Raw genomic sequence first — 24,536 nt, 5'->3', positions numbered from 1 at the left:
TGTCCGGGAATAGGGTTGACGAGCGAACACAGGGCTTCACGAGCGCAGCGTCTGCTTTAGAACCCTAGGACTAGTAAAAGGAGGGTGGAGGCAAGATGAGGGCAGGCGAGATGCAGCCGCCCAACAGACAGAGGTACGCTAGCACCCCAGCTTATAAATACATAACACTGACCTATCCTCAGAGGCAGCACAAGTCTCTCCCTCCCAAATGCTCATGGCCGATGCACGACGCCTCCCTCACCGCTGCAGCCCATCAACTTTCGATACCGCATGCCTCGCGTTGACTGGTTAGTTACCGGTCGGCATCTCCCTGTGCCCCGCACAGCGCCCGTCCACCCAAAGGTCCATACACTGTATTTGGTGTGCTGTGGAAGGCTCAGGTGCCTACGATCCGAGAGCGAGTGCATGGCATTGTGCTTATGGACGAACCAAAGCTCATTACGGTCAGAAAACGTCGTTGCGATCGACTTCGTCCGTCTGACATTCGGCGATATGTTCTGAATCGGCTACTTCCGGCGTGGACCTGAAGTTGCTGTTCGCGGTGCGCTCCTCTTTTCCGGGAAGCTCTCGTGACGGCATCTCCGCGTATCTGTCTTCTGGCATCGCGTCTGGCATCGCGGAGAAGAACAACGTCGCACCCATGGTCACGAAGGTTGCGGGGGGAGATATGGTCTAGAGGTGGCAGCGGCTATTGTGATGTGTGCGTCCTTCCCTTTTCAAACACTCTGAATATTTACTGATAGAAAACACAGAACCTGTCTCGCTAGCGTACCTAGGATCTCCGCACCTCGCACTGCAGTGTCCCTCTACCTTCGATCCACTATCGACCTACGGGTCTCCCTTTTGCCTTTCCCATTCCCCTGCTCGGGTGCCGGACCCTTGTACAGGGAGTGAGCATCATTGTTGTCCAGAAAGCGGGATACCGAAGCCGACAAGGCGCCGAATGGCAGTCACGGTGGGCATCTTGTCTATGCCATATGTTAGGGAAGAAATACTGACGAGGAACCCAGCACTACCACCCCACGAGCAAGGCTCCTGCTTCGCTCGTCGCCTCATCTCGGAAGACGAGCATCGTCGACACCTACAACTACGAGGACAGCCTACGACGACTACAACATACATAATGCATTCTCAACGCTACAACAGAAGACTGATGAACGAGGGCACCACTTCACGAGCATCTAACGGTCTGGAAACATGGAGCTGGCAGAGGAGGGAGAGCGCGTCTCCGCTTTCACGCGGCGAGGCGGCAGGTAAGTGGGGTGCTCAAGCATGTATAGGTCCTTCATTTTGTCTCCTGCGACCGGAATTGAACTGACCCTGGGATATAGGTAGCCCCTTTGAGCCCTCCGAACCTCGGAGACGCGTGTCAACAGACTCGGACACGGCCGATGAGACGATGAGGTAACACCTTGCTTGGTTCGACATCGAAGTGAGTAAACTTCATGTTACAGGAATGAGTATAAGAGACTGATGATTCTCAGATCATGTTGCATGTTAGTCTCGCGTACTACTCTAATGCACGTCACCGATTCCGCACCGATCTTGCCTCGTTTCCCATCGTCAGCAATTCCTAAAAAATGGCAGCCTCGATGTACGAAAAACTGGACACTATTCGAGCGCATCGTGCACCAGAATAATGCCGACACAATTGCGACCCAAGCCGCAAAGATGGATATCGAGAGATGCGAGAAGAGGACAAGAAGGCGGGGCGCCTTTGGGGAAGGCGACGGGGATGCGAACACCGTCGCCTCAGTTCATGCCGTTCGGCGAAGTAGATTCAAGCAGAGAAGGAGCATGCTGGATGTACTGAGGTGAGCAGGCGTGTTTCTTACACATGTGGTGGATGATGCGTATGTGTGGTGCGACGAATTGGCAATGGGTAAATGGCAACAGTTATTTCACGCCGCGCTCTGCATCCCATCCCTGCCCTGTGTCTCTGCGCACCATTCATTCGCTGACCACCGCATAGCAATATATTGAAGAGAAGAAGGCAGTTGATCAGAAACATCGACCCATGCTTGTGGAAGGGTTCAAGAGGCACGTCAACCATACACCATGAAGAGAGCGGGAAATTCAAATCCCACACGGCGCAGAGCAAGCGCACGGATCTGTTCGATGTCATTACCCAGGACGAGGGAGCAGTATTGAATGTTTCTCGCCTTGTCGCTCTACAGCAAGGTACTAGTTGTGATTGTGCTCATCAGTCACATCTCGGTGGGCTGTACTCTGGAAGAAGTAAGCATATCTTTGATATTTACCTCAGGAACAATAGATTGACGCATGCCCCACGTAAACCATCAGGCATCGGTGTAACGACCTCTGTCCTGCCGTGCTCGGCTCTCTTGACCTCGCATGGCAAGGCCCATCGATCTCGTATCAATTACGGCAATCTCCCTTTGGTTCTCTCTTGCCTCCTTTCCCTCTGCTTCGACCGTCTTCCCATGCAGACGGTAAGCATAACAATGGTCACGAAAACGACGATTTGGAGCTAATAAGGTGGCCTTCGTCCGGTTCCTGGACTACCACGGAGAAGACATGACAAGTTTGTTCGAGGAGGGCGCCGTATGCCTCTGTGGCCGGCATTCCACCAGCCTGTGGGAGGAACGTTCCCAGAACGACATTTAGTCCTAGAGAGGTGGGACGAGACGAACAAGTGAGTCCACACATACTATTGGTTACTCAGGAATAGTGCGCTTTTATGGTACCCGTGGCTGGCTCCATGTCTCTTGCCAATCACTCCCTTCGCTAGGGACCGCGCAAGTGGCTTTGTCGGAGACTCATTTTGGCGATGAGCTTGATTGTCGATTGTGATGGAGTACTTGGATTTCTGGACGATGGAAGTGCTGAACCTGCTGAACCTGAGTCGATCGAAGAGCAGTCAAATCAGCCAGAAGGAGTCCACCCTTGCACAAGTGGCAGCAGAGCTAAGCCGAAGCCGCACAAGCTCGAACTAGCCAATATGTAGTGCCCGTTGAAGTCCCGTGTTCTTTAAGGTAAGGTAGCATATAGTAATTTACATAGTGACTAGGACGGAAAAGGAACATAGTCGCTAGGGATACACCGTCATATTCATCATTCATTAAGCTACAATACAACAACACCAAGAACACCCCATTCCTGCCGAACAGGAAGCTCTAGCTCCCGTGTGCTTCCCAGGATGGAAGATGTTCATGAGATAGGTTGAGAATCAGTTTTGCTATGAGTTTTCCCCGACATTCTTCGCGGTTATGGCGATGCAATTATTCCGTGCCATCCAGAAATCGACAGTCATGCCCTATAAGCCAAAGTGTAACTGAACCTTCACCGTTTGCTTCGACTGTTAGCATGCAATGTTTGCGTGCCAGAGAAGCCTTCAAGTGCTTGAAACCAAATTATTCGCTTTGCTCCCAAATTATGCAAGACGTGTTTGGAAGCCATGGAATTTCTGCGTCTTGCTGATGTTCAAAAGCAAGGTTTTCGTACGTTCCGTACCACCGTATGTCACAAATCGCGTACCCATGTCGTTGAGGCTACCCTGGCCCGTCACACTTGCTTCGGGGCCGGCCTCGGCCTCGCCTCCCTTCTGCGACGAATTTCCTCCATGCGCTCATCAGCCGGCATCTCCCGGATATGAAATCTCTGCGCTACCATATCGTTGCAAATATCCCTCACCAAGCGCATTGCTTCACATCCGCTGCGCCGCTCCACGTCGAATCGATGATGCGGGATATCCCAGAAGCGTTCCAGCCGGCTAAGGTTTCCTTGTGGAGGAGCCGGAGGGTTAATGTGGCCGTCCCGGAACATTGTGTAGAAGTGAAGGCGAGGGCCCATCGACGAGATCCCGATCAGCAAGGGGACTGTCATGGACGCTTTCATGTTGATGAGCCGCTCCCGCATTTGATCGTCTGCTTCCCTCTGACTGACCGGTTGCCTGAGAAATTGGACTGGCTTTGCTTCCCAAATGACGACCGCCACCCCACGACCGTTCGCTGCCACGCCAGGCAGGACCAGGCGCACCCAGAATACGATGTAGTCCTCGGCCTCTTTCGTGCTGTGATTTGTGGGGATCACTTGAGGGGCGACGGCGAAACCGGATCCTGGCGGGAACATCGCAGCGAGCACCATGTTGGCCATCGGGTACCACAAAAATTCGGGTGCGACGGACTCCGGGATCGTAGAGACTTGCTCCAAGGACTCGTACACCTCTGGTGGCCAAGTGAATTCGGGCGGATCGTTGGTAGGGTCGGGCTGCACGTGCAAAGCTTGGACCCGACCAGCGAGGTCTCGCCGAAAAGCAACTGTCTCCTCCTCGTCCTCGTCCTCCATCTCCTCGCTCTCGATAGCGTTGATGGTATGTCGCATCATCCGCATGTCGGCAGTGCGAGAGGGTACAAAGACAAAGAGGACGATCACGTGGCCGGGGACCCTAGTTAGGGTCGGAAACTCGAAGAACTTACGCGTGTCATTCTCCACCACGAAACTTTGGCGGTCTTGTATGTCGTCGACAATCGTCGTCTCGCTCCTTGTCACCGTACTCGTCCTTTTCGTCTCAATCGTATACAGTACGATGGGCCAGAAGTGGACACCAAAGGGCAAGGTATATCTCTTCGATGCACAACGAAATGCAATGGTTGACATACGAGCGCAGCATTGCTACCTCACTGGTGCATCGCAAGGCCTTGGTCTGTGCGCGGCACTGCAGCTGGTGAAGGATGGCGCGAACGTGTCTATCGTCGCACGAGACCAGGGCAAGCTGGATGTAGCGCTGAAGAAGATGGAGGTATGTTATTGCCGTATCCTAATGAAGATATAGGACTGACAAGTCGGTGCAGGCAGCACGCGTCTCACCTTCACAGAAGCTCGCCGCCTATTCACACGATATCTCCACCGCCGCTGGAGCCCAGGCGGCGCTCGAAGCCGTATGTACTCCCTTCGCTGGCCAGGCACCAGATGCCGTCTTCTTGTGCGCGGGGAATGCACGCCCACTGTACTTCGTTGAGGCCAAGGAGGAGGACTTCAAGTCCCAGATCGGGACGCTGTATTTCACGGCGCTATGGAGTGCCTGGGTGCGTGTCCTCTCTCACATAAAAATATATATTATACTAATGGACGATAGGCTGTGGCGAAGCTCATGGTATGCCAAAAAGTGAAGGGGAAGATCGTCTTTGTCTCCTCGACTCTGGGCCTCATGTCCTTCGTCGGCTACGCACCCTATGCACCCATGAAGTTTGCGATTCGTGGTATGTTTCCCTTCGCGTGGGTATACGAGAGTATGCTCAATATGTGACAGGATTGGCCGATACCCTTCGCTCCGAGTTCCAACTCTATGGTATCTCTGTGCACATCTATTTCCCGGCCGGCATGTTCACCCCAGGATACGAGGAAGAGAACAAGGTCAAGCCTGCGATTACGAAGAAGATTGAAGAACAGGATAAGGCATGCCAACCAGAGGAGGCGGCAGCAGTCTTGATCAAGGGTACATTCTGCTCCTCCCTTTTGACGCATTAACTGAACAAGAACACAGGTGTGAAGAACGGCACGTACTCTATTGCAGGCGACTTCAACACCATGGTTTTCCGTGCCACAACCCAGAGCTCGTCACCGTTTGGGAACATCTTTGTGAAGTTCGCGTTTGAGGTAATTGGTTGGGTGCGTCCTGTGTTGCTCTGGCTCCTATCCTCCAGCGGTATTAACATATTGCCCAGTTTGGTGTCCCGATATGGCGGTGGGGCGTCGATGCGGACGTGCGCAAGTATGCACCAGAGCATGAGGCATATCTCAAACAGAAGGGTTTTTTTGAGAATGAGGGGAAATGAGCTAAGATGGTTCCCTTGCACAATACCATATACCCCGCTACATAATGACTTACCGTTGGCGTGCAACATCGCAATACCCGTATTCTTCTTGCACATAATAGATCGAACAATAAGAAGTGCTGATCCAATTCCAATTGCTCGTTCCAAGACCCGAACGGCACGATGTTACCGGTAGGGTGTAATAGGAGCTGGTCGGAGTGCAGGCCACATCTACACAAGGAAAACACTTCGCATGCATACAGTGAGTGGCAGATCACATGACATTCATATCGCGTAGTGTGTGCATAGGAAACAGCTCGGTGATCTTCATCTCCCCACCAGCCCGCATAATGGTACTCAGTTCAGCCAACATCCACACCAGGGGCTGCATCCGCTCAGTGAGCTCTCCTGCTCTCGGCGATGACGTTCAGGAGTTCCTCAAGCTTGCGCTTAGAGCGGAGTAATGTCCCAAGGCGCTTCTTAGTGAGCTTGCGAGCCTTCTTGTCCTATAGAACCGTCAATACAACATCCACTATTTGGATGCGAAAGGAAGACGAACCTTGCTGTTCCTCAGCAACTCCATAACCCTACGCTCATATGGTGCGAAGCCAGCTACCTCACGCACGACCGAGTACACAAACTTTGACTTCTCGTTCTTGACGCCCTTGCGGTGAGAGGGCTTGGGCTTCTTCTCGATCGCCGTCGTTGTGCGGCCGGTGTTGGCGCCGAATCTGAGGTCTGAAAGTACCTGCATTAGAACATGCTAAGGTCTACACAAAACAAAAGGTATGCTCACTGGTGCGGGTGACGGCCATTTTGGTGGAGTGTCGGTTGTCGGTGACTAGACAGTCCTTCTGCTTGAGTTATTGCTGTGTGACACACAATGCTTCCGAGAGCAAGGGCCCGCACAGAACATACAGTTCCAAGCCACAACTTTGTTCAGGGCAGGCTCCCTTTGACATGCGCACTGGACTGAAGACGGATTGGCATAATTAGGTACGGCGATATGCGTTACTGGGCGCAGCAATTCTACAACAAAAGCGAGTGTGCGGGGTCGATCATCGTCGTCCCACGACATGAATGACCGCCGGGAAAATGAAGATATTATGAGAGAAAAAGGCCATCCTAACGAGGTGCTTATGTTACCCTAGTTCTAGCCACGCTTGTCACCCAGTCCAAGCACCCACTTCCCACTTTATAACACCAGGGTATTTGCCCTGGAAAGGTCGACCATGGTGTAACGCTTAACAGCAACCACTTCAGGGTGCGTGACTTGCACTGCAAGTGACGCCTTCCCAAACGTCTGGGGCTTCTCCACAGGTTGTTCCACGGGCGTGTCCAAAGCGGTATCCGAATCGGAAAGTAAGGTAGGGGCGGTTGCAGCAGGGCGAGGGGAAATGCGGGCTCGCTCCAGCTCGGGCACTTCCGTAATGGCCGCCTCGTCCTCGTTTTGCCAGTCCCAGCCTCGGACGTCGCTGCCCCATCGTACTGGGGCAACGGGTGCCAGGGGAGCCTCGTCATCTTCGTCATCCTCCTCGTAGCCGGTGTCCGAGCTCTCCGACCAGACGTCGTCGTCCTGAAGGGCCTCGTGCGCAACAGCTTCAGAAATCACCGACAGGTCTTCGGCATCTACATCTGCCGTCCCATTACCGGGCAGGTCATTCTCTACCTGCACTCCTGCAGCTCTCCTGGTCGTCTTGGCGTTCCTGTTTGGTGGGGGAGGCTGTTGTATCTCCCCAGCACCTTCCTCTTCCTCTTCTTCCTCCTCGTCCTCATCTTCGTCTTCCTGGTCATCATCCTCCTCCGGCTCGTCCCGATCGTCCATAATCTGGTCATCGTCCTCATCATCCTCATATGCGTCCCCATGGATCCATCGCCCACGCCAGTCAACCATGCTCAGCTCCTCGTAGGTCTCCGGACGAGCGCGTAGCCAGCGCATGCGCGGACCACTGCGCGCGCGCTCGGAGACACGGAAGCCAAAGATCTTGGGTGTGTACACGCGCGCCGAAGGGAGTTTTTGGCCACCGTAGGGATCGGGGTTCGTGAACGCTACGGCCTGATCCTTGCCGGACGCTCCTTGGGAAGATTGGGGAGAACGCATGGGGGAGTACGCAGAGCGGGCTGCCGCAGGCGGGTAGAACGGAGCAGGTAAATCAGTATTGTATGTCTGGAAGAATAGGTGAGGGAATGTCGTCCCGAAGAAAGCGCCTGTTCAAAGTCAACACGATTCTCTGGATCCTTATGCTCGCATTGTGCTTACCGTCGATATTTTGGTAGCGGCTACTACCTGGCTGGTAGATGTCGTTACAGTTCGGGCAGTAAAGGCGGACAAACTCGTTCCCGGGGACATCGGTCCGACCACATGGCAAGAGAGGGGTGGTGTAGCAGAATACGCGAGGGCACAAGCCGAACAAGGATGTTTGGTACTTCTCATGCTATGCATTGATGAGCGTTGACCTGGGGTGACAGAGGGATAAAAACGTACCATGCTCTGCAGCCCTTGCCGGGTAACAATATATCGTTGATGCACAAGACCGTACACTAATTCAGCGGATGTCTCAATAATCGAGATATCAGGAATCTTGTGCGAGTCCTCTGCGCACCGGATCAGTAGTGATACAGAAATATGCAGAGAACACCACACACCTGGCTCGATGTCGAGAACCATTTCCAATGCTTCCTTATAAAACGGTACCATAGTGTTCAGGCCGGTGAGGTTGAAGTCGTCCTCGATGAAGTCCTCTGGTATCTCAACGAAGTACTCGTGCCCGGGCAAGGTGCAGAACCAAGCTATCCAGGTGAGCGACCCAGATCCGGGTGTCGACGATCCCACTGCAAACATCCTGGTCAGTATCCACGTTGCAAGCGCCTGCCTGGCAGCGAAGGGAGGAAGAGGAAGGAGAGCACGGAGAAGTCACCCGAACAAATAGGGGAGGGAAGGCAGGTATGAGGCGATCAGATGCGAGGCAGAGCGAGCAGGGCGTACCTGAAGCATCATCCATAATCTCCTCGTCTACGAAGGCTCCGCCGTCGTCGAAGTCTTCTCCGTCCTCTTCAGCAGCCTGGAGTGCTCCTATATCGCTCGAGTTGCTTGTCATAGGCTGGCAAGCTGAGTGCGGGTGAATGGTGTTGAGCAGCACAGGACCGAGGCGGTCGGCACCACTGGTGGTCGAGGAGATAAGGCAATCGACTGCGCAGCCTTAGGGGATGTGCACGATGTCGTGCGACGCTTGATATGAGTGTGAGTTGCGCGTCTAGGGTGAAAGCGTGTGCACGCCTCACCGTATTACTGTACTAGCGTCGAAGTGTCCTTCCGTCTTCCGGAAGCGGAATTAATCCGTGGTCTATGTTCCTATCATTGCTGAGTTGAGAGGTCATTTTAACACAGGTCATTTGCCATCCTATTTCTTAAGCATTTACCGTTTCTGCGACGAGATTCCACAGAATGAACATGTGCTCATACCCAGCGATCGTATTCTTCATCTCCTTGTTCGTCACCCCGCTGGCAAAGAAGCGACTTGTGTGACGGTCGCTGGTTACATGTCACTTACGTGGCAGAAATCCGAGATTCGGCAACTCTCATATCCGCATGGGATCCACTATTATCATTCTTGATTACCATTTGATAGAGTATCGAGCCGAGTCCTTGGAATCTCAAGGATCGTGTCTTTCAAATCGAAAATAATAGTCCAAATGAAGATACCTTATGCCATGACAATGCCCACCAAAACAGCTACAGCGGCCAAAAGTGCACCCGAACTCTTGGTGCCCACTGCCGCAGCCCGACTCTGCGTAGTACTTGGCGAAGACGCTGAAGAGCCACTAGTCGAAGTGCTGCTCCTGGTCGACGAGCCGCTGCTCCCTGATGACACTCTCTGACTGGTCGTAGAGATACCGGCGGTGTTTGTGGCACGTGTTGCTGTTGTACTAGTACTGCCGGACAGGGTACTAGCGGCGGCGCCGCAGGCTGCATCAAACTCAGCCGCTGTGAAACTCCCGTTCAGTAAGGGAGACGATGAAGTAGAAGGCGCATACCTGTAATGCCGGCTTCGGTCAATGTGCAGGTCAGGCATCCGGCAGAGAGCATCGAAGTAGCATCGCAGATGCAGGCCGTATCCGAGACATCGCAAGCCTGCAGAGCGTATCAGCGATCACTGGTCCCAAACCAGACGCATACAACTAGTGCATACTGTGATAAGCTGTCCTGCCGCCTGATCACTGGCGGACGCGCACTGGGCACCACAAGGCCCCTCCGTACCCGTCGCTTCTGCACTGCTCGACGTGCCTGTGCCTGTCCCGCTCGAAGTGCTATCGTCGGTGATGGTTACGGAGTCCACAGGAGCGCTCATCGTTGCTGCCGCACAAGCAGACTGCAGCTCACCGACGGGTACGTCTTCGGCGGCGACCACGCATGCCAAGCAGTTGGCAGTGATCTGGGAGAGGTAGGTGCATATACAGACTATATACAAACGCGGAGAGATAGAAATCAGTGTTAGAGGACAGAATGAGAGAGGCTGGCGCACTGATGTCGGTACTGCCGCACGTCTGGAGCCCAGCTGCGGCTGCAGCATCATCAGCGCAGGCGTCAGCGCACTGAGTGGTCACCTGGCGCTTGAAGATGGCGGATGGAGAGTGTGGATTGAGGGAGTTCCGTTTGAGCGCACCGCGTAGTGCGTTACGGGGGTCGCGTGCTGCGCCCGCGATGATGGAGAGCACCCAGAAAGAGATGGCAGCGAGCTTCATCTTGCGTATGTTAGAGGCGGCAGGGGAAAAGATTGTCGAGAACGGATAGAGCAGCCTGATTGCAGGAGGAGTGTCGCCCAAGGCCGCTTGTTATACCTTGCCTGACAGCCTCACTCCTCCGAAGTGGTGAAACATGTGCCCAGCGCCCGGAGCAAAACATGCAGGCAGTCCATTCGGCATCTCCAACACGTCCGTAATGTCCTTCGAAGCTCAGCCAAGCATGCGTGTTGACGAGGCGCAAAAGCAAATGGCCAATGAGGACGACGCGTTTCACACGCTTGGCGCGAAGAGGAACGGGCCAAGAACAGCCAAGACAGGGTTTGGAGACAACAGACGCCGAAGAGGACAAGTTGGAGAGAGTGCAGATGCCGATCCATCAGAAGTGTTGCAAAATAGAGTACAATAACAGATAAGAAAGATGTCGTGGTGGATGAGCGCAAGGTGGGAGTCGCAGCATGATATTGCTATCACACACCAAGGGCAGCGCATCTAGAGGGGGAGCGAACCATACACATCCACCTGGAATGCGTTAAGAACGAAAACAACGAGTTTTCAATGCTTAAAGAGGACAAGGACAAAAGAGATCACTTGAATGATCCAAAAGATCATTGCACCGAATGCAACGGTTGTCTGAAAAATTGGTAACACGGCATTAGCGGACAGCGGACACGGTATCCTCTAGTAAAAGGCGAGAGGGTAGTACGAATGTCCACAGCCCTGCCGATACAATAATAGGGACGCGGGGAGGGGTCTTGGACTGGGATTTGCGTTTGACGCGAGCGTCGTCGCACGGGCCTCAGGGTTCGCTAGGGCCGGCTTCTGTCCCCAAACTGCATTTAGCTGCCAGCGCTTTGTAAAGGCAGGTTTCAACATTTCATCTTTTGTATGGAAATTTATACACTATTTGAAATTTTTAGGATCAATTCTCGATATGTGAGATGAGGAAGTGCGATTTACTGTGGGCGTCCGCGCATGACGGGTAGTCATGTGATGATCAGCATACCCTGATCGCCAAGCATGTTATAAAAACTCGGAAGCGCTCGACATTGAGTTCCTCAAGGCATTGTCTACGTAGCTAGGTAAAAAATAACTTCGATCTAAAGGGGCTGACCATTGCCACAGGTGTTGTACGCCGATATGAGATTTCCAGGAGAGTGCGAAGTCACGGAAGTGCTGGCAGACAGCTGGAGGACAATTTGCAATCATGTGTGAGGTTATCTCATGCAGTGCGTCATCTTCACGGGCAGGGTAGAAGACACGAGCTGACCAGTGACAGGTACGTTATACGGCGATATGAGTGCCCTATTTGTTTGAAGGAGAAACCGGACCACAGAAGTGTTGGAAGACAGGTCGAGGACAGGTCACATACGTAGAGGAAATTATCTTGTAAAGTGCGTCATCTTTGTGGGCTGATTAGGAAACAGGAATCGACGACCGACAGATGCTGTCCACCGACATGTGCGTCGCTAGGCTCCAGCCGCAGCTCTTGCCGCCCCTCCCTGATCAGTCGTCATCGCGAACGCATGGTAACATGCAAGGTAGCATCGTATCAGCTTCGTTTGATATCAGGCTTGTCGGGTCGTTTCTTGGTTGGCGCAGGTGTGATTGCGTCGCCCTTTACTTGATACGCTACAGAAGCAGTGAGTCAACGTTGTGCTCGATGACCTGGCGACAGGAGCTAATGATCTATCGATCCTGTTGGTAAATTACCAGCCCGGCCCTGCGTCCCGTCGGCATTCCGCGCCAATCCTCGCCTGAACTCATTGGACATCAGTCTCTGTGTTCGTGTACCACATCAACACGAGCATTATCATAATAAAGACGGGGTAGAGAGGACATCGGAAAGAGCAAGCACGAGAGGTGCACCGATGCCTCGGGTACCGACTTGAATGGGACATCAAATCTGGCAAGAGCGAGAAATCCATGGGTATTGCGTTCAACAACGCTCGCATATGAGGCATTGCTTGTTGTGACGATTCTGATTATTTGGAGGGAAAACCCGAACGGGTAAGTCCACCGTGCTCGGAATCAATGAATGCTGGCTGATGTGTTTAGAGGAAAGCTTTAGGGGGATCGTGATTGGACTCCCACCCCCTCCCGGCTGTACCCCCATCAGGTGGGTTTTCTGCACGTAATCTTGGATCAACTATTTCTAGCCTCACTGGCCGTGTCGCTCTTTTCGGATCTGGCCCATCGTTTTTTCGCCTACCAAAGAGTCGAGAACGTGGCAATAGACAAACTGAGATGACACAGTTCTCACAGGGACGTTTGGCTTGACCGAGTGTTACCAGCTCCCCCTCACATGGTTCAAGACAACACCAAACGCCCTAGGCTCAAGGGGCTCAGCTTTTCTGTGCTCGGCGGTTCCGGGCCAAATCCCTTGGGAATTGTGTCGGTTGCTGCGTCAAGAATCACTTGTCGACGGCTGGTGCAGGGCTCGTAAGCACATCTCCCGCTGAGCTTGAATGGAAACGGAAAGCTAACTTCCGGCAGCGCGGGCTTGTGCATTTCAGTCTCCATGACTTTTCCCTCTCCTTAGTTATTTCTCCATTCGCCTTGACCCATGAGCGACAGATCGAGTACTGCCTCTCCTTCATCCCCACCCCAACGCATTTATTCAGGCGCGAGAACTCTTCCCGACGATGAGATCGACTTTATGATACTGCGATCAGACATGTCGCATCCGTCTAATGTCCAATCCAGCTCGCCGGATCCTACAATCGAGCATCGCCGCAGAAAACAAGCTCGATATCTTCCACTTTGATGTACGCTTCACCAGACAAGTCCGCGTTATCTAGTCCAGCAGGAATCTGGGATGCGCAAAGTTGTGAGTAAAACTTGAATTGCCCCAATATCTTGTCGTCTTACATCGATCACAGCGAGGAGCTGAATACGGTGTATGTATCATGCTGCGCAACGACCGGTTCTCCGTCCTTCATATCTCGGATCCAAGGTTCCTGATCACGGAATGCTTTTCGCATTTTCCGGCCGAGCGGATATACGTCAAGTACCCTGTCCCACCTGTTGCCCTACGAACCCAATTAGCACAAGTGCGGCACAGGCAGGGGGTGTCAACTTGTACCATTGGAGAACATTTGCATCGTTACCTCCGTAACGCCTCGACGAGCTTATCATTCGTTGGTCGTAAAGAGCGAGCCGCCATCTTGTTCTGAAAATTGACTACAACCTAACGATTAACAGAGGATCGATCGATTATTCTCGGAAGGCTCTTCCTGTACAGACTGGGACTTGTTAGCATGGCCCAGGAGACGAGAGAGCTGATAGAAAAAAGGAACAAGTGATGGTGCATACCGACTCGGATGTGTACGTCTACGTTTCTGCCAGGAACTCTCCCACTGATTTCGCATGTAGTATTATACATACCAAGGCCGTTCATCACGCTCGAAGTACGGCTTGTCCGCAATGTTCATACCGAAATCTCGATGCTCATCCAGCAGAGCGGCACGAACGTTCTAAGCGTTTCAGGAATTCAGGCACCGTTGCTTACTTCCTCTCTCCTCTTTCTTCACCTGCCAGGTACGAATCTAGAATTTGTCCCTCGCGACATATGTGCTGGATTACCGACCAGGGGATCGCATGTTCCGATACTACTGCAGGGGATCTGATTTTGGATCATGTACCTAGTTTTGGGATTTATCTCACTGTCCAGCACCTAACTCAGTTCGTCTGAGAAGATCTTATGCTCGCCGAAGGACTGCAAACAGAGCATATCACACACACACACACACACACACACACACACACACACGCACACAACTTGAATCTTCCAGATAGACATGCAGTGATAAAAATGCAGTTATTTCCCTCCGACTAGAAATACATTCTCAATAGATGATATACGATCCCCCTACCCTGCCTGAGTCTACCCAACCACCCTCAGAGCGCTGTTGACATCCGACTGCTGACAGCGGCTGAAGGCCTGATGATCAGAGGACGAAGCGTGCAACGTGCTGCGATCTCGCTGACGCGGTTGGTTGGAAAGTTTGTTCTAAGTGAAAAAAGGCGAGAGCGAAAAGTGAAAAAGAAAAGCGAAAAGCGCAACCGGAGCACGTCGGTGTATCTCCCATGCAGCAGTGACATACCCGCCAGACGCCAAACACCAGACGCCAGGACAGGGCAGGCGTCGTGCGTGGGTAGGTGCGTGCGTGTAGATCGTAAACTCGTGCAGAGTCGATTTGCTCTCGAGATTGGGTCAGGTTGTGGGAGTGGAAGGGAAGGGAAGGGAAGGGACGAGATGAGATGGAGGTTGAGATGGAGGTTGAGATCGGACGAGATGGAGGTTGAGATCGGACGAGATGGAGGTTGAGATTGGATGAGATATTGAGATTGGATGGGATGAGATAAGGTGGCATCAGATTTGAAGAATTTGAGGTTGAGATCGGGGTCGAGAATGAGGTTAATCGGAAGCCGGAGCAGGATCGACGAATCCTGGAATACAAGACGGACGAGATCCACGTTTCGATCAGCTCGAGTCTTGCTCCCATCCCCCATCCCCCCGCCAGCCCCATCGACTCCAAATTGAGCAAGATCGACTCTCCTGACGGTCAGGAGCGCCTCGGTTCAGGTCGGTTCAGGTCTATAAACTCGCGTCGGACGGATATCAGGAGCAGGAGTCGACAGCTGGGGTTCGTGCAGTTGTGAAGAGGGAGGGGGAGGGGGAGGCGTGAGCGAGTAATGTGCTCCCATCCCCAGCCCCAGCCCCAATCCCAGCCCAAGTCCCAGCCCCAGTCCCAGTCCCAGTCCCAGTCCCAGTCCCAGTTCCAGTTCCAGTCCGAGTTCGAGTTCGAGTTCCAGTCCAAGTCCCATCCCAACCCCTCACAAGACCCTCCACTCGGCCTAGCTGGTGCCCAAGCCCAAAACCGATCCAGCCCCAAAGAGCGCTCATCGTTCCTGTCCCTGCACCTGCTGCTGCATCTCCCGTGCTTGTGTCACCTCCCTCCGCTCCTGCTCCTGCTCGTCCATCTCCCTCTCCCTCTCATCCCTCGCAACCCTGGCATACGCCCCCCCTCTCCCAGTTCCTCCCCAGCCCTTCGCCCACCCAGCCCAGCTCCAACTCCAACTCCAAGTACTCCAACTCACCCAGCCCTTCGGCTCCTCTCCTTCCACAACCTCCCCAACGTCCCCCAGCCTTCCCCTTATCCAGCTCTTCATCAGTACCGGCCCCGCTCCCAACAAGCTCAGGAACACAAGCTTTCCCAGCACCGAGGGTCTGCGCAGTACTTCCCCTACGCTTCCTCCCTCTGCACCCGCAGTGAGCTCTGCGAGCAACGCTCCCACTTGGGCTGTAACAGCGCACCAAGGTGCACACCCGAGCATGCACGTCCATATGATCGTACTGAATGGCGTTAGGTGGAGAGCAGAGTAGATGTTTAGCAAGGACCATGGTGCTAGGCCTGAGAGACGGAGGAGGACGAGATGGTTTGGCGATAGTTGGGGGAGGGCGAGTAGGGCTGGCTGGGTTGACGAGAGGGAGAAACTTGGAAGGAGCGGGACTGCGGGCAGCGTCAGCGCGGTGGCTAGTACAGAGCCGAGAGCGGTGAGGGATGTGAGGTACAGCGTTGCGCTTATTGGGGAGAGGAGGACTCCGGTGAGCACGTTGAGGATTATGCTCCCTGGGATGGACCATGCGTTTGACCATAGGAGGGCGTACCCTAGGACGAGGAGGACGTGTAGTCTTCCGCTGAGGGAGGAGGGCTGGTCGGTAAGGGAGGAGTCTGCGTAGGTGCGGAGCTGGGCACCGAGGGAGTTGAGTTCGCTAAGTGTTGTGGGGAAGTGGGAGAGGTGGATGGGCAGGGTGTAGAGCAGGCCTAGGAGGAGGGAAGTGGAGAGGAGGAAGAGGGCTGAGAGGGCTAGGATGAGGGAGATGATGCGTCTCGGTTTGCGGGGGAAGGGGGCTAGGGAGGGGGAGGAGAGGGTCGTACTCGCTGGTAACGGGAGGGAGTCGGCTAGGACTATTGGGGAAGGAGAGGGAGGTGGAGTAAGTACGTCCACTGGGGGTATGACCTCCAATGCGATCCTGCTGACGTCCTTTGGCGGAATAGAGCGTTTTGGCGTCAGAAGGCGGGCCAGGGATGCGCGGGTGCTGCTGACTGCTCCTAGGGCTGCGGTGTACACCGAACTAGGGCGGTCGATGGCCAGTGCTACTGGGGCTGGGAGGTCGAACGTGTCCTTGAGAGCGAGTACGGAGAGGGAGAGAGGGATGTCATCTGTCGGTGGAGAGGGAGGTGGGAGGTAAGTGACCCCCATGCCTATCTCGTCCTCTTTTCTTTGTGGGATGAGCGAGTTTGAGCGAGGACGAGGCCGGGTTGTGCCTAGTTGGGCGAGGGGAGTGAGTGCGATGGAGGATGAGCGAGCTCGGAGGGAGGGACGGAGGGAGGAGTGTGGAAGGGTGGTGTTACTCGGTGTGTTCATATGGGGGAGTGTGGGAATTCACCAGAATGGGAGGGAGATGGAGGTGAGATGGAGGTGATGCGGCGTGTGGCCTGGGTTACAAATAGAGTCCCAACTTGTGCGTCGTATGGGTGTTCGTGTGAAGGAACAGAAGAGAGGGCAGACAAAACATCATCTCCCACTTATGTCAAATAATCCCCAAATCCACCTTACGCAATCCACACAACCTCATCCATCCTCCCTCGGTAACCCCTCCGCGCTTACCCGCCAAAAGTCGGGAGACCTCACCCAATCTAACATGTACAGGCCAAGAGGGCGGGCGATCCGACCTTTGGAGGGAGGCAATGTATGACCTCAGCGGGGTACATCGCCCGCCCCCATCCGTCCGTCCATTCATCCTCCCAACCCATATCCCAACCTCACCCATCGCACCTCACCTCGTCGTGTGCAAATACCCCGCAGCCGCTTACCCGTGTTATTATCCCTTCCCCTTGCCAGGCACAATCAGCATCTTCCCATCTTCCCTCCCATCTGCCGCGTTCCCATCAACCATCCTTCTTCCCCCTCCACGGAAACAGCAAGCCGCGCCGACAGCCACCCACTCGGCACGTACCTCGGCATCTCGGCACCCTCCCCCCTAAAGGGGGCGGAAAGCACCCGCTGACGCTTGCACAGTGTGTCAGCCAATCTCTTTCTCCGGATCCTGCACCTGCGCTGCGCAGTCTGTTACCCATATGCCTTGGGTTGTTGGGTTGTTGGGTTGGAGGTGTTGGAGGGTGTTGGAGGTGTTGGCTGCTGTCAACTGGACGGGTCACGCTTTTGTCAATCCTGACTATTAATAATATTGTTGTAAGGGTTAAGGGTTGGTGGCTACTGATGCTTGTCGGAGCAGGAACATGCGTAACGACAGCTAAAAATACCTATACCCACGTACTCAATACCATACAAACCCCTGCGCAGCCCGCCCTCGGGCAACTCGGCCACAGTTCGGCACTCTATAAATACAAACTTCGAAGAAAAAGAACATAAGAAAGGACAAAAAGAAAAGAAAAGAAAAGAAAAGATCCATACGAACATGCCAACAACGGGATAGAACGCACAAATGGGCCGGGATACTGTATGCCTATACTGTATCGGCCGCGGGACGGTCGTGTGCTAAGATTCTTACCAAGTCCGATCCCGACCTGTCGCCCGACCCAGCCGAGAAACGACGATATCAATATCAATATAAAATCAATATGGAGCTACGGCGGCCGGGAGTTGTATATCAAACTCTCAACAAAAGAGGAAGCTCGAGGTGACGAGGGTTGCTCTCCAAGAAGCATAGAGCCTCCGGCGGCCGTTGATCGGTCTAGAACTGATCGGCCAAGACGTGCACGACGTCGCGGTATTTTGCGAAAGGACGCGTCAACCTTACTTCGTCTATGTAATCGATCAGCTTGAACGGCGCCGGCAGTATCGTGTAGCACCAGTCTCGTCACGTACCAAACGCTCACAGTCGACAGAGCGTCAGCTTCTATATTTTGCATTACCGTCCAGCCCAATCCAGGTCCAGGTCTACGGCCGGGCGTGGAGAGAGATATGAGCATATGTATGATGTCATGCCCGATTATCTGTCTGGTGCCAAGGAAGGAAGGAGCTGAGAAGCTCAACCGGTCGGGTCAAGAAATTGTTGACTCACAAACTCTCACTTCCCTATCGTTACCACCGCGTCCAGCGTTCAAACAGCTCCAGTCGAGGAAGCCAAACCCGCCAACCGATAAAGCAGATCGCTCATCCGATCAAAGCCCTAGCCAAGCCAAACCCCGGGGCCCGGTCGTGCACCCTTCCGGTCGTCCAACCCGACAGTCATCAGCCCATTACCCATTATCATTACCCATTACGATCCAGCCCAAGTCCATGGCCGGGAGCGTGGACGCCTGCCCGGAGGTGGGGAGGAGAGGGGGGGTATGACCTCATCCCGGCCATTAGGCATGTCTTGTACAGTACTCGTCACCCAAGGGCCCTACGAGATGTCATCCAATGACATGACACGTGCACAACCTGATCAGATGTCAATATTTCTCATTCGCTCACCGCACTCGCTACCTCAGCCAGCCCAAAGTCAGCCGGTCAGCCGACGTCACCTGAGCCCAAACATGGCCATGATACATGTGGTCTTCCTAGGTCAGCGAGCTTGCCGATCGATATTTGAACTCTCTTGGCAGCTTCGTACGGAACGGGAAGGTTATCTTATCACACCTGGTTGTGTCAGACATGTAAGCTTTCGTAGATTCCGATCAGGGTTATGATCGCGAACATGAGAATGGCGAGAAGCCGGGTGCTTGAATATTTGCAGAAGGTGGGTGACATGCTATACAGTACATGAGGTGGTGGACATCGGCTTCCGTGCGTGCAAGCCCCAGTGGTCGCTGGCAAGCTCTGAAGGGAATAGGAAGCCAGCGTGCAGTTACTTTCTACCCAGGCCGGATGAGTATCCACATCGCCCCTCAAGTTGCCCATCCCCACTGGGACGGTATCACACCCGTGTCGCAAGCGTGGCCCTTCATCATAAGCGTGTTCGTCGTTTATCGTTTATCACGAAATACAGTATACAGTATGCACTACACTTTCCAGCTGTACAGTAGAGCATGAATCGAAGGGGGAACAAGAAGCAAAGCCTGAGAACTATGTAGAAACTAGAAGCGTGTACAAATGGCAATGCGTGCGAGATGCTGCACGATTGTAAGATGCCCCTTCCGCAGGTGAACGGATCGAAGGTTCGCCCGGCTTGGCCTAGGTGCACGATCGGTACCGCCCGGGGAAGGATGAAAGAAGAACGCACTCCGAAGAGGTACGTTTATGGAGTGTCTGAAACCGATGATGTCGCAGCCACGTCTGAGTGTTCCACCCATGGCATGCTTCGGCCTCCAACCCAGTTACAAGAAAGGCAGCTACCACCTGTTCCGGAGATACGAAGGCAGCGCCATGCCTGACGCTCTCTGTGTTCGCTCATCGACCTGAGAATACCGAGCTTGCCTTTCTTCCGCCGCAGCTATAGTCCGGTTCGCATGCGCAGTCACGAGCGCCCCGATGTTCCTCTTTGCTGACAAGCGCGTGAAGCCTTCGTAGTTGGGCTTGCGCCGCTGCGCAGCTTTCCCGCGGCTTCCACGCCTGGGCGCACTGTCTGAACAAGAGATAGGCGATGGAACACGGTTCACGGGGATCGTAGACGGCCCCGCTTCGGAATAGATGCTTCCTCGTGCAGCACGATCGCTTTGCGCAGTTGGCGCTGCAACGCTAAGGTCCTCTTGATCCACTCCGTACATATTTGGTCGCATCGCGGGTGCAGGTACTGGCGACGTCATCGGAATCGCTGTTGCACTGCCTGACTTCTGGATGATGTTCGTGTCTATGGGGAAAGTGCTGTACCCAAACTCGTCGCGTAAGGGGGGTTCCTCCCACGCGAAGCTCGGATTCCCGTTCTCATCCACTGCGCCTATTTCCTCCGCAAAATGCGATATGTCGTCCAGGAAGCCGGCCATGCGCTCCGCATTGGAAGGATCGTTACCCCAGCGCGCATGGCTAACGGAAGGAGAAGGCGCGGGAACTACGGTGGGCCTCTGTGGAGTAGACGGCTGTGACCCCAGTCCCGCTGGGGCAGGAAGATTGTTCATCGCCATAGTCATGGGGGTGTCAAACGCCACTGAGATAAATCCGAGATGATCTGTTGAACATTGGAATCCTCCGGGGAAAAGGGCGTCAAGGGCCTCGGTGCTGTTAAGGCCCTCCCACTCAGGAGGCAGAGCAGAACTAGAAAAAGGAGGCGGAGGTTTGCTCGGATCATACACATATCCAGAATAGTCAGGAGTGATGATACCGCCACTGCTAGCCACACGTGTAGAGGAATCAGATGAAGGAGTCGGTTGAGATTGAGAATCGGGTGTGGTAGCCGTTGATTGACTGGGTCCAGAGGACGAAGAGGCTTCTGCCTGCTGATGTGTAGAACCCTGGGAGACCGAAGGCTCAGCGTTGCCTGTGTGTGCTCCGGACGATCGTGATTTTACAGCTGTAGACGACTGGCGCCCCTTCGGTGGACGTCCTCGTCGGGGTGGATTTGATGAGCCCGCCTGGATCTCGTTGGGCGTAGCGGGCGACGTATCTTGTCCGTCAGGTCCTTCAGTTTCAGTCCATGGCTTCTTCGCCGGGCGCTCGTCCGAGGCACCGGGTGGGCCGCTCTCTGCACGATCCCCTTCTGACACCTCCCCATGTTCTGTCAGAGAGAATGCCAGTGAAAACGCATGGGGTAAGCCCCTGTGAAGCTGACTGTAGGTCGTTGAGCCGTCTCCCACGCGATAAAATCCGTCGGAAAGTTTGCATAGATGTTGCCGCATTTGGCCCTATTCATGTTGTTTAGTGACACATATTAAAGGAGTCCGGAGGTATGCTCACCCTCCAATCCCACTTCGTTTTCTTCCCGTTGCTCAAAATGTAGTCTGCCAACAATGGCCATCTCCTAATGCACATCGAGTACATGTCGCTCAGGTGCATGCGCTGACCTGGAAGTGATAGGATACATGTCTGGAGTATGCGGGCGGTCGTCACCAGAAACTTGTGCAGGCTCCCGTTGACCACGAGTTCAGGAAGTGCCCACAAGTCTTTCGGTGGGAATTCGTGTACCCCCTTCGTGTGGTACATTGTGAATTTGCCCTCGCGACATTGGATGACATATTCCATGACGGCACGATCCCATTCTTCCTTTGTTGCCGGATTGCTTTGGAATTCGAACACACCGCGAGTGATCCGTTCAGTTGGAGTGGTCAGCTGTTCTGGATCCGGAACGATTGCAACGTCCTCGGTATGTCGAGGACGCTTGGGTGTCGAGGTTTTCTGAGAATCACTAGCCACAGGTCTTTGTTCTGCTGATTGTGCTGGGGGAGGTCGAGTGGACGAGCTTGGTTCGGGGGGGGAATCTGGAGATTGACATTGCACATCTGCACCGCCCATGGTTCGTGGTGGCTGGGAAGAAGATGATTGGGCGTGGGAAGCCTGAGATGGAAGCATTGAACTCGGGCTTGATGTAAGATTTTGATCCCGCGTAGGCAACATTGGGGAAGAAGGAGTGAGAATTTCCACGTGGCTGTCGTTACCACCGGACCCGCTTTTCCTTGGTGCCCTCTGCACGCCTGCCCTCGGGCTGGGAGACGATGCCACAGGCGTCGGCATCACAAGACCGAGCACTGAGGAGCTTGGAACTTGCCACGGCATAGGCTTTGGGGTGTGGGCGGCCAGGGTTCTGCCCAAGGAACGACTTTGTGCTTGCGATCGTAGTTCGGCCATTGCAGTCTCGGTGCGAATGAACTGTTCGCTTTCTCAGTGTCCTTGGTCGGAAGAACCGTGCACTACTACACTCACAGAATACATATTCGCTGCTGCATCCTCTGGCTTACTATGCATTATGAAGGTCGCGGCTTTCGTCCATGCTTGTGCTGTGGCGGACGGTGGCTGACGGTAAATGAGCACGGGATTGAATATGTAATGACCAGAGAACGTACCGCCTCCGATGGACGCCTTGAACCAACTGATTTCTCCCTGAGGGGGGATTTACCTTTGGGTGCGCAGGCGGCTTCACTGCTTGTCGACGCTTGTGGTGTGGCCCCGGGACCACCAGGCGTATTCGGGTCAATGTTTGTGTACGAGGTGAGAAGGGATCGAAAGCCGTCAGGGCTAGGCGCTCCAGGACTCACAACATCAAGGCGACGCGCCATAGTGGAGGCGGCCATGCTGTGCGATCCTTTGTTGAAGGTTGATAAGCCTCCCAGGATCAACGGTTCTGATACTGGAGGATTAGGGTTGGGAGTCACGGGGCCATCTGAAGATGAGTTCGACGGAGGATACGGAGAGCTCGAAGACAGGCTTGAGGGAGCGACAGAAGGCGGATCGGATGGGCCATTTGATGGCGCGTCAGTGGGAGAGCTTGAGGGAGGGGTTGGCAAATCGGAGATAGAGGGACCAGGCTGAGAGGGAGGGAGGTTGTTGGCACATTGGTTGAAAAGCGCGACGAATTGGGGATCGAGGAGAGATGCTGGGTTGAAGTCGTCCACTGCAGTGCTCTGGGATGTCGATGGCTCGGATCTGGAGGGCAGGCTGAGCCAGAGCTCGGAAGGAGAACTGGTTAAGTCGACTGGGACGGCCCAAGCGCTCGGCGATCGGTACATTTCCTCGCAAGGACTCGGTGGACGTTCATCTTCGGAGCAGTCTAACACGATAACATCACCTCGTCGGAAAGGCATGGTTTGTTTGGAGCGGTCGGGCAGAGTAGATTGACGCGCTTTCCTGTGAGAAGTAGAGCAATGGAATGAGGGTGACTGGCGGAGAAAAAATAGTGGCAAGGACGTACCTTCGTCCACCATCGTCTCCCCTTCCGACCACAACCGGGGGCGTCATGAACAACCAACGCTAAGAGGACAATAGGCAGTGAACAATAGAAAGGGAGAAGTCGTCGGTTGTAAGATGGGAGGGAGGAACAAAAGACGGGCTAATGAGGGGGGTATCGTTCCCATCAAGGCAGGGATATCCCAACCATGTGTGATTTACGGTGAGCCCTGGGATTGGATGGGATGAGCGGGGGACTCCAAGTATTCAAGCGGTCCAGGGCCGGGGGTCCTTTAGACCATGCACATGGAAACCGGCTTCGCGGGTCTTCAACAACTGCACCACGCTGGCAATGTACGGCATGATGACTGCTTGTCTTCTCTTGAGACCCACCAGCAAACAAAGGCCAGGGTCATGACACTCCTTGCTCGATAAAGAAATTGTTGTCAAGAAGAAGGCTCTTTGCACCCTTGTCACGCTAAAATGCAAAGTTCTATCAGGTCAAAGTTAACAGCCCCCATAAGCGGAAGCGGGCTTACGTAGTTCACCTGACACGTTCCACGTTCTCAATACAGTACGAAAATCAATACCTCATCTGCTGACCCGTGCCGGTGGTTACAGATTCCGCCGGATCAAGGATCGAGCGTTGAACGCCAATAAATTAGCCTGGAGTAAAGCGTGCGAAGTGCCGCTCACCGCACAAAGGCCGCAAACCACATGAGGATGATGAAAAGAGGTTAACAACTAACAAAACCCACGGGTATTAGGAAGAAAGGTCAACAAGTTGATGGTGCTCAGGAGGTAATAATGGATGCGATGATTAAAGGTCAAAAGCGGATAGAGAGCGGTTGGGATGATGTTGCCAGTCGTTCAGGTCGTTAGAGAAGGGACCCCTAATGCAATTGCAATATAACATTCTCCAGCCCCCTAACAATTCCTTCCAGGTGAATCAATCTCGATCGTATCTTGAGTGCCATTCCAGTAGAGTTGAAATGTTTGAGATCACTGGAATAGCCTTTGCGGTAACAACTCCGACACAGAAGCCGGAGAAACTGTGAGTAAAGAAGCAAGTCGCCACTGACACGCTTTTCAAGCGCGCGTCCTGGACCCTCGCTCTCCCAGCCTCCCTGCGCATACATCGAGCCACCATGGATATCGACAAATTATTCAAGGCCTGTATTCAGACCACGATGATATTACTTACGCTAACAATGGACTGACAGACCCATAATGTCCCAACTGGCGGGAATA

General features: G+C 53.9%; 11 protein-coding genes across 11 annotated transcripts; 2 read left to right on the top strand and 9 right to left on the bottom strand.

Annotated features, from left to right (window-relative positions):
- Positions 1–355: 355 nt before the first annotated feature.
- DACRYDRAFT_19358 (uncharacterized protein) lies at positions 356–903 on the bottom strand. The gene is made up of 2 exons (XM_040771468.1): positions 753–903; positions 356–700 (listed from the first exon to the last, which is right to left on the bottom strand). Exon 2 carries the CDS (start codon positions 640–642, stop codon positions 445–447), a length of 198 nt encoding a protein of 65 aa, XP_040632921.1. The 5' UTR covers positions 643–700; positions 753–903; the 3' UTR covers positions 356–444.
- Positions 904–1,164: 261 nt separating this feature from the next.
- On the bottom strand, positions 1,165–2,075 carry DACRYDRAFT_19357 (uncharacterized protein; the record flags this gene model as incomplete). Its single annotated transcript, XM_040771467.1, is given in 6 exon segments — positions 1,165–1,280; positions 1,332–1,432; positions 1,449–1,751; positions 1,797–1,806; positions 1,929–1,934; positions 1,971–2,075. A coding segment is annotated over 1 exon segment (303 nt), but the record flags the coding sequence as incomplete, so codon positions are not given.
- A 1,130-nt stretch (positions 2,076–3,205) lies between these two features.
- Positions 3,206–4,353, bottom strand: DACRYDRAFT_112821 (uncharacterized protein; the record flags this gene model as incomplete). The annotated part of the gene is made up of 1 exon (XM_040769518.1): positions 3,206–4,353. The coding sequence occupies one exon, from the start codon at positions 4,351–4,353 to the stop codon at positions 3,526–3,528; it is 828 nt and encodes a 275-aa protein (XP_040632919.1). The 3' UTR covers positions 3,206–3,525.
- Positions 4,354–4,534: 181 nt separating this feature from the next.
- Positions 4,535–5,901, top strand: DACRYDRAFT_60549 (oxidoreductase). The gene is made up of 7 exons (XM_040775636.1): positions 4,535–4,579; positions 4,631–4,762; positions 4,815–5,048; positions 5,099–5,222; positions 5,273–5,458; positions 5,507–5,631; positions 5,688–5,901. The coding sequence occupies exons 1-7, from the start codon at positions 4,550–4,552 to the stop codon at positions 5,796–5,798; spliced, it is 942 nt and encodes a 313-aa protein (XP_040632918.1). The 5' UTR covers positions 4,535–4,549; the 3' UTR covers positions 5,799–5,901.
- A 44-nt stretch (positions 5,902–5,945) lies between these two features.
- DACRYDRAFT_19355 (ribosomal protein L36e) lies at positions 5,946–6,629 on the bottom strand. Its single transcript, XM_040771466.1, has 3 exons — positions 6,574–6,629; positions 6,337–6,515; positions 5,946–6,283 (listed from the first exon to the last, which is right to left on the bottom strand). The coding sequence occupies exons 1-3, from the start codon at positions 6,590–6,592 to the stop codon at positions 6,173–6,175; spliced, it is 309 nt and encodes a 102-aa protein (XP_040632917.1). The 5' UTR covers positions 6,593–6,629; the 3' UTR covers positions 5,946–6,172.
- Positions 6,630–6,764: 135 nt separating this feature from the next.
- Positions 6,765–9,012, bottom strand: DACRYDRAFT_19353 (uncharacterized protein). Its single transcript, XM_040771465.1, has 5 exons — positions 8,764–9,012; positions 8,424–8,609; positions 8,263–8,372; positions 8,038–8,212; positions 6,765–7,985 (listed from the first exon to the last, which is right to left on the bottom strand). Exons 1-5 carry the CDS (start codon positions 8,873–8,875, stop codon positions 6,973–6,975), a joined length of 1,596 nt encoding a protein of 531 aa, XP_040632916.1. The 5' UTR covers positions 8,876–9,012; the 3' UTR covers positions 6,765–6,972.
- A 403-nt stretch (positions 9,013–9,415) lies between these two features.
- Positions 9,416–10,087, bottom strand: DACRYDRAFT_19352 (uncharacterized protein). The gene is made up of 3 exons (XM_040771464.1): positions 9,968–10,087; positions 9,813–9,909; positions 9,416–9,762 (listed from the first exon to the last, which is right to left on the bottom strand). Exons 2-3 carry the CDS (start codon positions 9,862–9,864, stop codon positions 9,482–9,484), a joined length of 333 nt encoding a protein of 110 aa, XP_040632915.1. The 5' UTR covers positions 9,865–9,909; positions 9,968–10,087; the 3' UTR covers positions 9,416–9,481.
- Positions 10,088–11,650: 1,563 nt separating this feature from the next.
- On the top strand, positions 11,651–14,189 carry DACRYDRAFT_19351 (uncharacterized protein). The gene is made up of 9 exons (XM_040771463.1): positions 11,651–11,746; positions 11,797–11,895; positions 11,945–12,160; positions 12,234–12,527; positions 12,576–12,959; positions 13,014–13,347; positions 13,400–13,671; positions 13,722–13,844; positions 13,893–14,189. Exons 6-8 carry the CDS (start codon positions 13,336–13,338, stop codon positions 13,774–13,776), a joined length of 339 nt encoding a protein of 112 aa, XP_040632914.1. The 5' UTR covers positions 11,651–11,746; positions 11,797–11,895; positions 11,945–12,160; positions 12,234–12,527; positions 12,576–12,959; positions 13,014–13,335; the 3' UTR covers positions 13,777–13,844; positions 13,893–14,189.
- A 228-nt stretch (positions 14,190–14,417) lies between these two features.
- Positions 14,418–15,347, bottom strand: DACRYDRAFT_102976 (uncharacterized protein; the record flags this gene model as incomplete). Its single annotated transcript, XM_040767698.1, has 2 exons — positions 14,418–15,073; positions 15,137–15,347. 2 exons carry the CDS (start codon positions 15,345–15,347, stop codon positions 14,418–14,420), a joined length of 867 nt encoding a protein of 288 aa, XP_040632913.1.
- A 75-nt stretch (positions 15,348–15,422) lies between these two features.
- DACRYDRAFT_12822 (uncharacterized protein) lies at positions 15,423–16,952 on the bottom strand (the record flags this gene model as incomplete). The annotated part of the gene is made up of 1 exon (XM_040770948.1): positions 15,423–16,952. The coding sequence occupies one exon, from the start codon at positions 16,950–16,952 to the stop codon at positions 15,423–15,425; it is 1,530 nt and encodes a 509-aa protein (XP_040632912.1).
- A 2,912-nt stretch (positions 16,953–19,864) lies between these two features.
- Positions 19,865–23,648, bottom strand: DACRYDRAFT_97650 (uncharacterized protein; the record flags this gene model as incomplete). The annotated part of the gene is made up of 7 exons (XM_040777471.1): positions 19,865–21,310; positions 21,363–21,406; positions 21,470–22,271; positions 22,326–22,415; positions 22,466–23,246; positions 23,311–23,369; positions 23,592–23,648. The coding sequence occupies 7 exons, from the start codon at positions 23,646–23,648 to the stop codon at positions 19,865–19,867; spliced, it is 3,279 nt and encodes a 1,092-aa protein (XP_040632911.1).
- Positions 23,649–24,536: the final 888 nt, after the last annotated feature.

This window comes from Dacryopinax primogenitus (assembly GCF_000292625.1).
Source record: "Dacryopinax primogenitus strain DJM-731 SS1 chromosome Unknown DACRYscaffold_1, whole genome shotgun sequence".
Taxonomy (NCBI): domain Eukaryota; kingdom Fungi; phylum Basidiomycota; class Dacrymycetes; order Dacrymycetales; family Dacrymycetaceae; genus Dacryopinax; species Dacryopinax primogenitus.
Note: the sequence above shows the minus strand (reverse complement) of the source record. Positions and strands in the feature narration are given on the sequence as shown.

What these genes read in the sequence shown, in the direction of transcription:
- DACRYDRAFT_19358 (XM_040771468.1), bottom strand. Translation starts at nt 642, where the DNA reads ATGGGTGCGACGTTGTTCTTCTCCGCGATGCCAGACGCGATGCCAGAA.
- DACRYDRAFT_60549 (XM_040775636.1), top strand. Translation starts at nt 4,550, where the DNA reads ATGGGCCAGAAGTGGACACCAAAGGGCAAG. An exon ending in CATGAAGTTTGCGATTCGTG is followed by an intron (nt 5,223 to 5,272) that starts GTATGTTTCCCT and finishes AATATGTGACAG; the next exon opens with GATTGGCCGATACCCTTCGC. An exon ending in GGCAGCAGTCTTGATCAAGG is followed by an intron (nt 5,459 to 5,506) that starts GTACATTCTGCT and finishes ACAAGAACACAG; the next exon opens with GTGTGAAGAACGGCACGTAC.
- DACRYDRAFT_19355 (XM_040771466.1), bottom strand. An exon ending in AGTTGCTGAGGAACAGCAAG is followed by an intron (nt 6,284 to 6,336) that starts GTTCGTCTTCCT and finishes ACGGTTCTATAG; the next exon opens with GACAAGAAGGCTCGCAAGCT.
- DACRYDRAFT_19353 (XM_040771465.1), bottom strand. Translation starts at nt 8,875, where the DNA reads ATGACAAGCAACTCGAGCGATATAGGAGCACTCCAGGCTGCTGAAGAG. An exon ending in GATTATGGATGATGCTTCAG is followed by an intron (nt 8,610 to 8,763) that starts GTACGCCCTGCT and finishes GGATGTTTGCAG; the next exon opens with TGGGATCGTCGACACCCGGA. An exon ending in GGTTCTCGACATCGAGCCAG is followed by an intron (nt 8,373 to 8,423) that starts GTGTGTGGTGTT and finishes TCCGGTGCGCAG; the next exon opens with AGGACTCGCACAAGATTCCT.
- DACRYDRAFT_19352 (XM_040771464.1), bottom strand. Translation starts at nt 9,864, where the DNA reads ATGCTCTCTGCCGGATGCCTGACCTGCACATTGACCGAAGCCGGCATT. An exon ending in GACCGAAGCCGGCATTACAG is followed by an intron (nt 9,763 to 9,812) that starts GTATGCGCCTTC and finishes GGAGTTTCACAG; the next exon opens with CGGCTGAGTTTGATGCAGCC.
- DACRYDRAFT_19351 (XM_040771463.1), top strand. An exon ending in TCATTCGTTGGTCGTAAAGA is followed by an intron (nt 13,672 to 13,721) that starts GCGAGCCGCCAT and finishes AACGATTAACAG; the next exon opens with AGGATCGATCGATTATTCTC.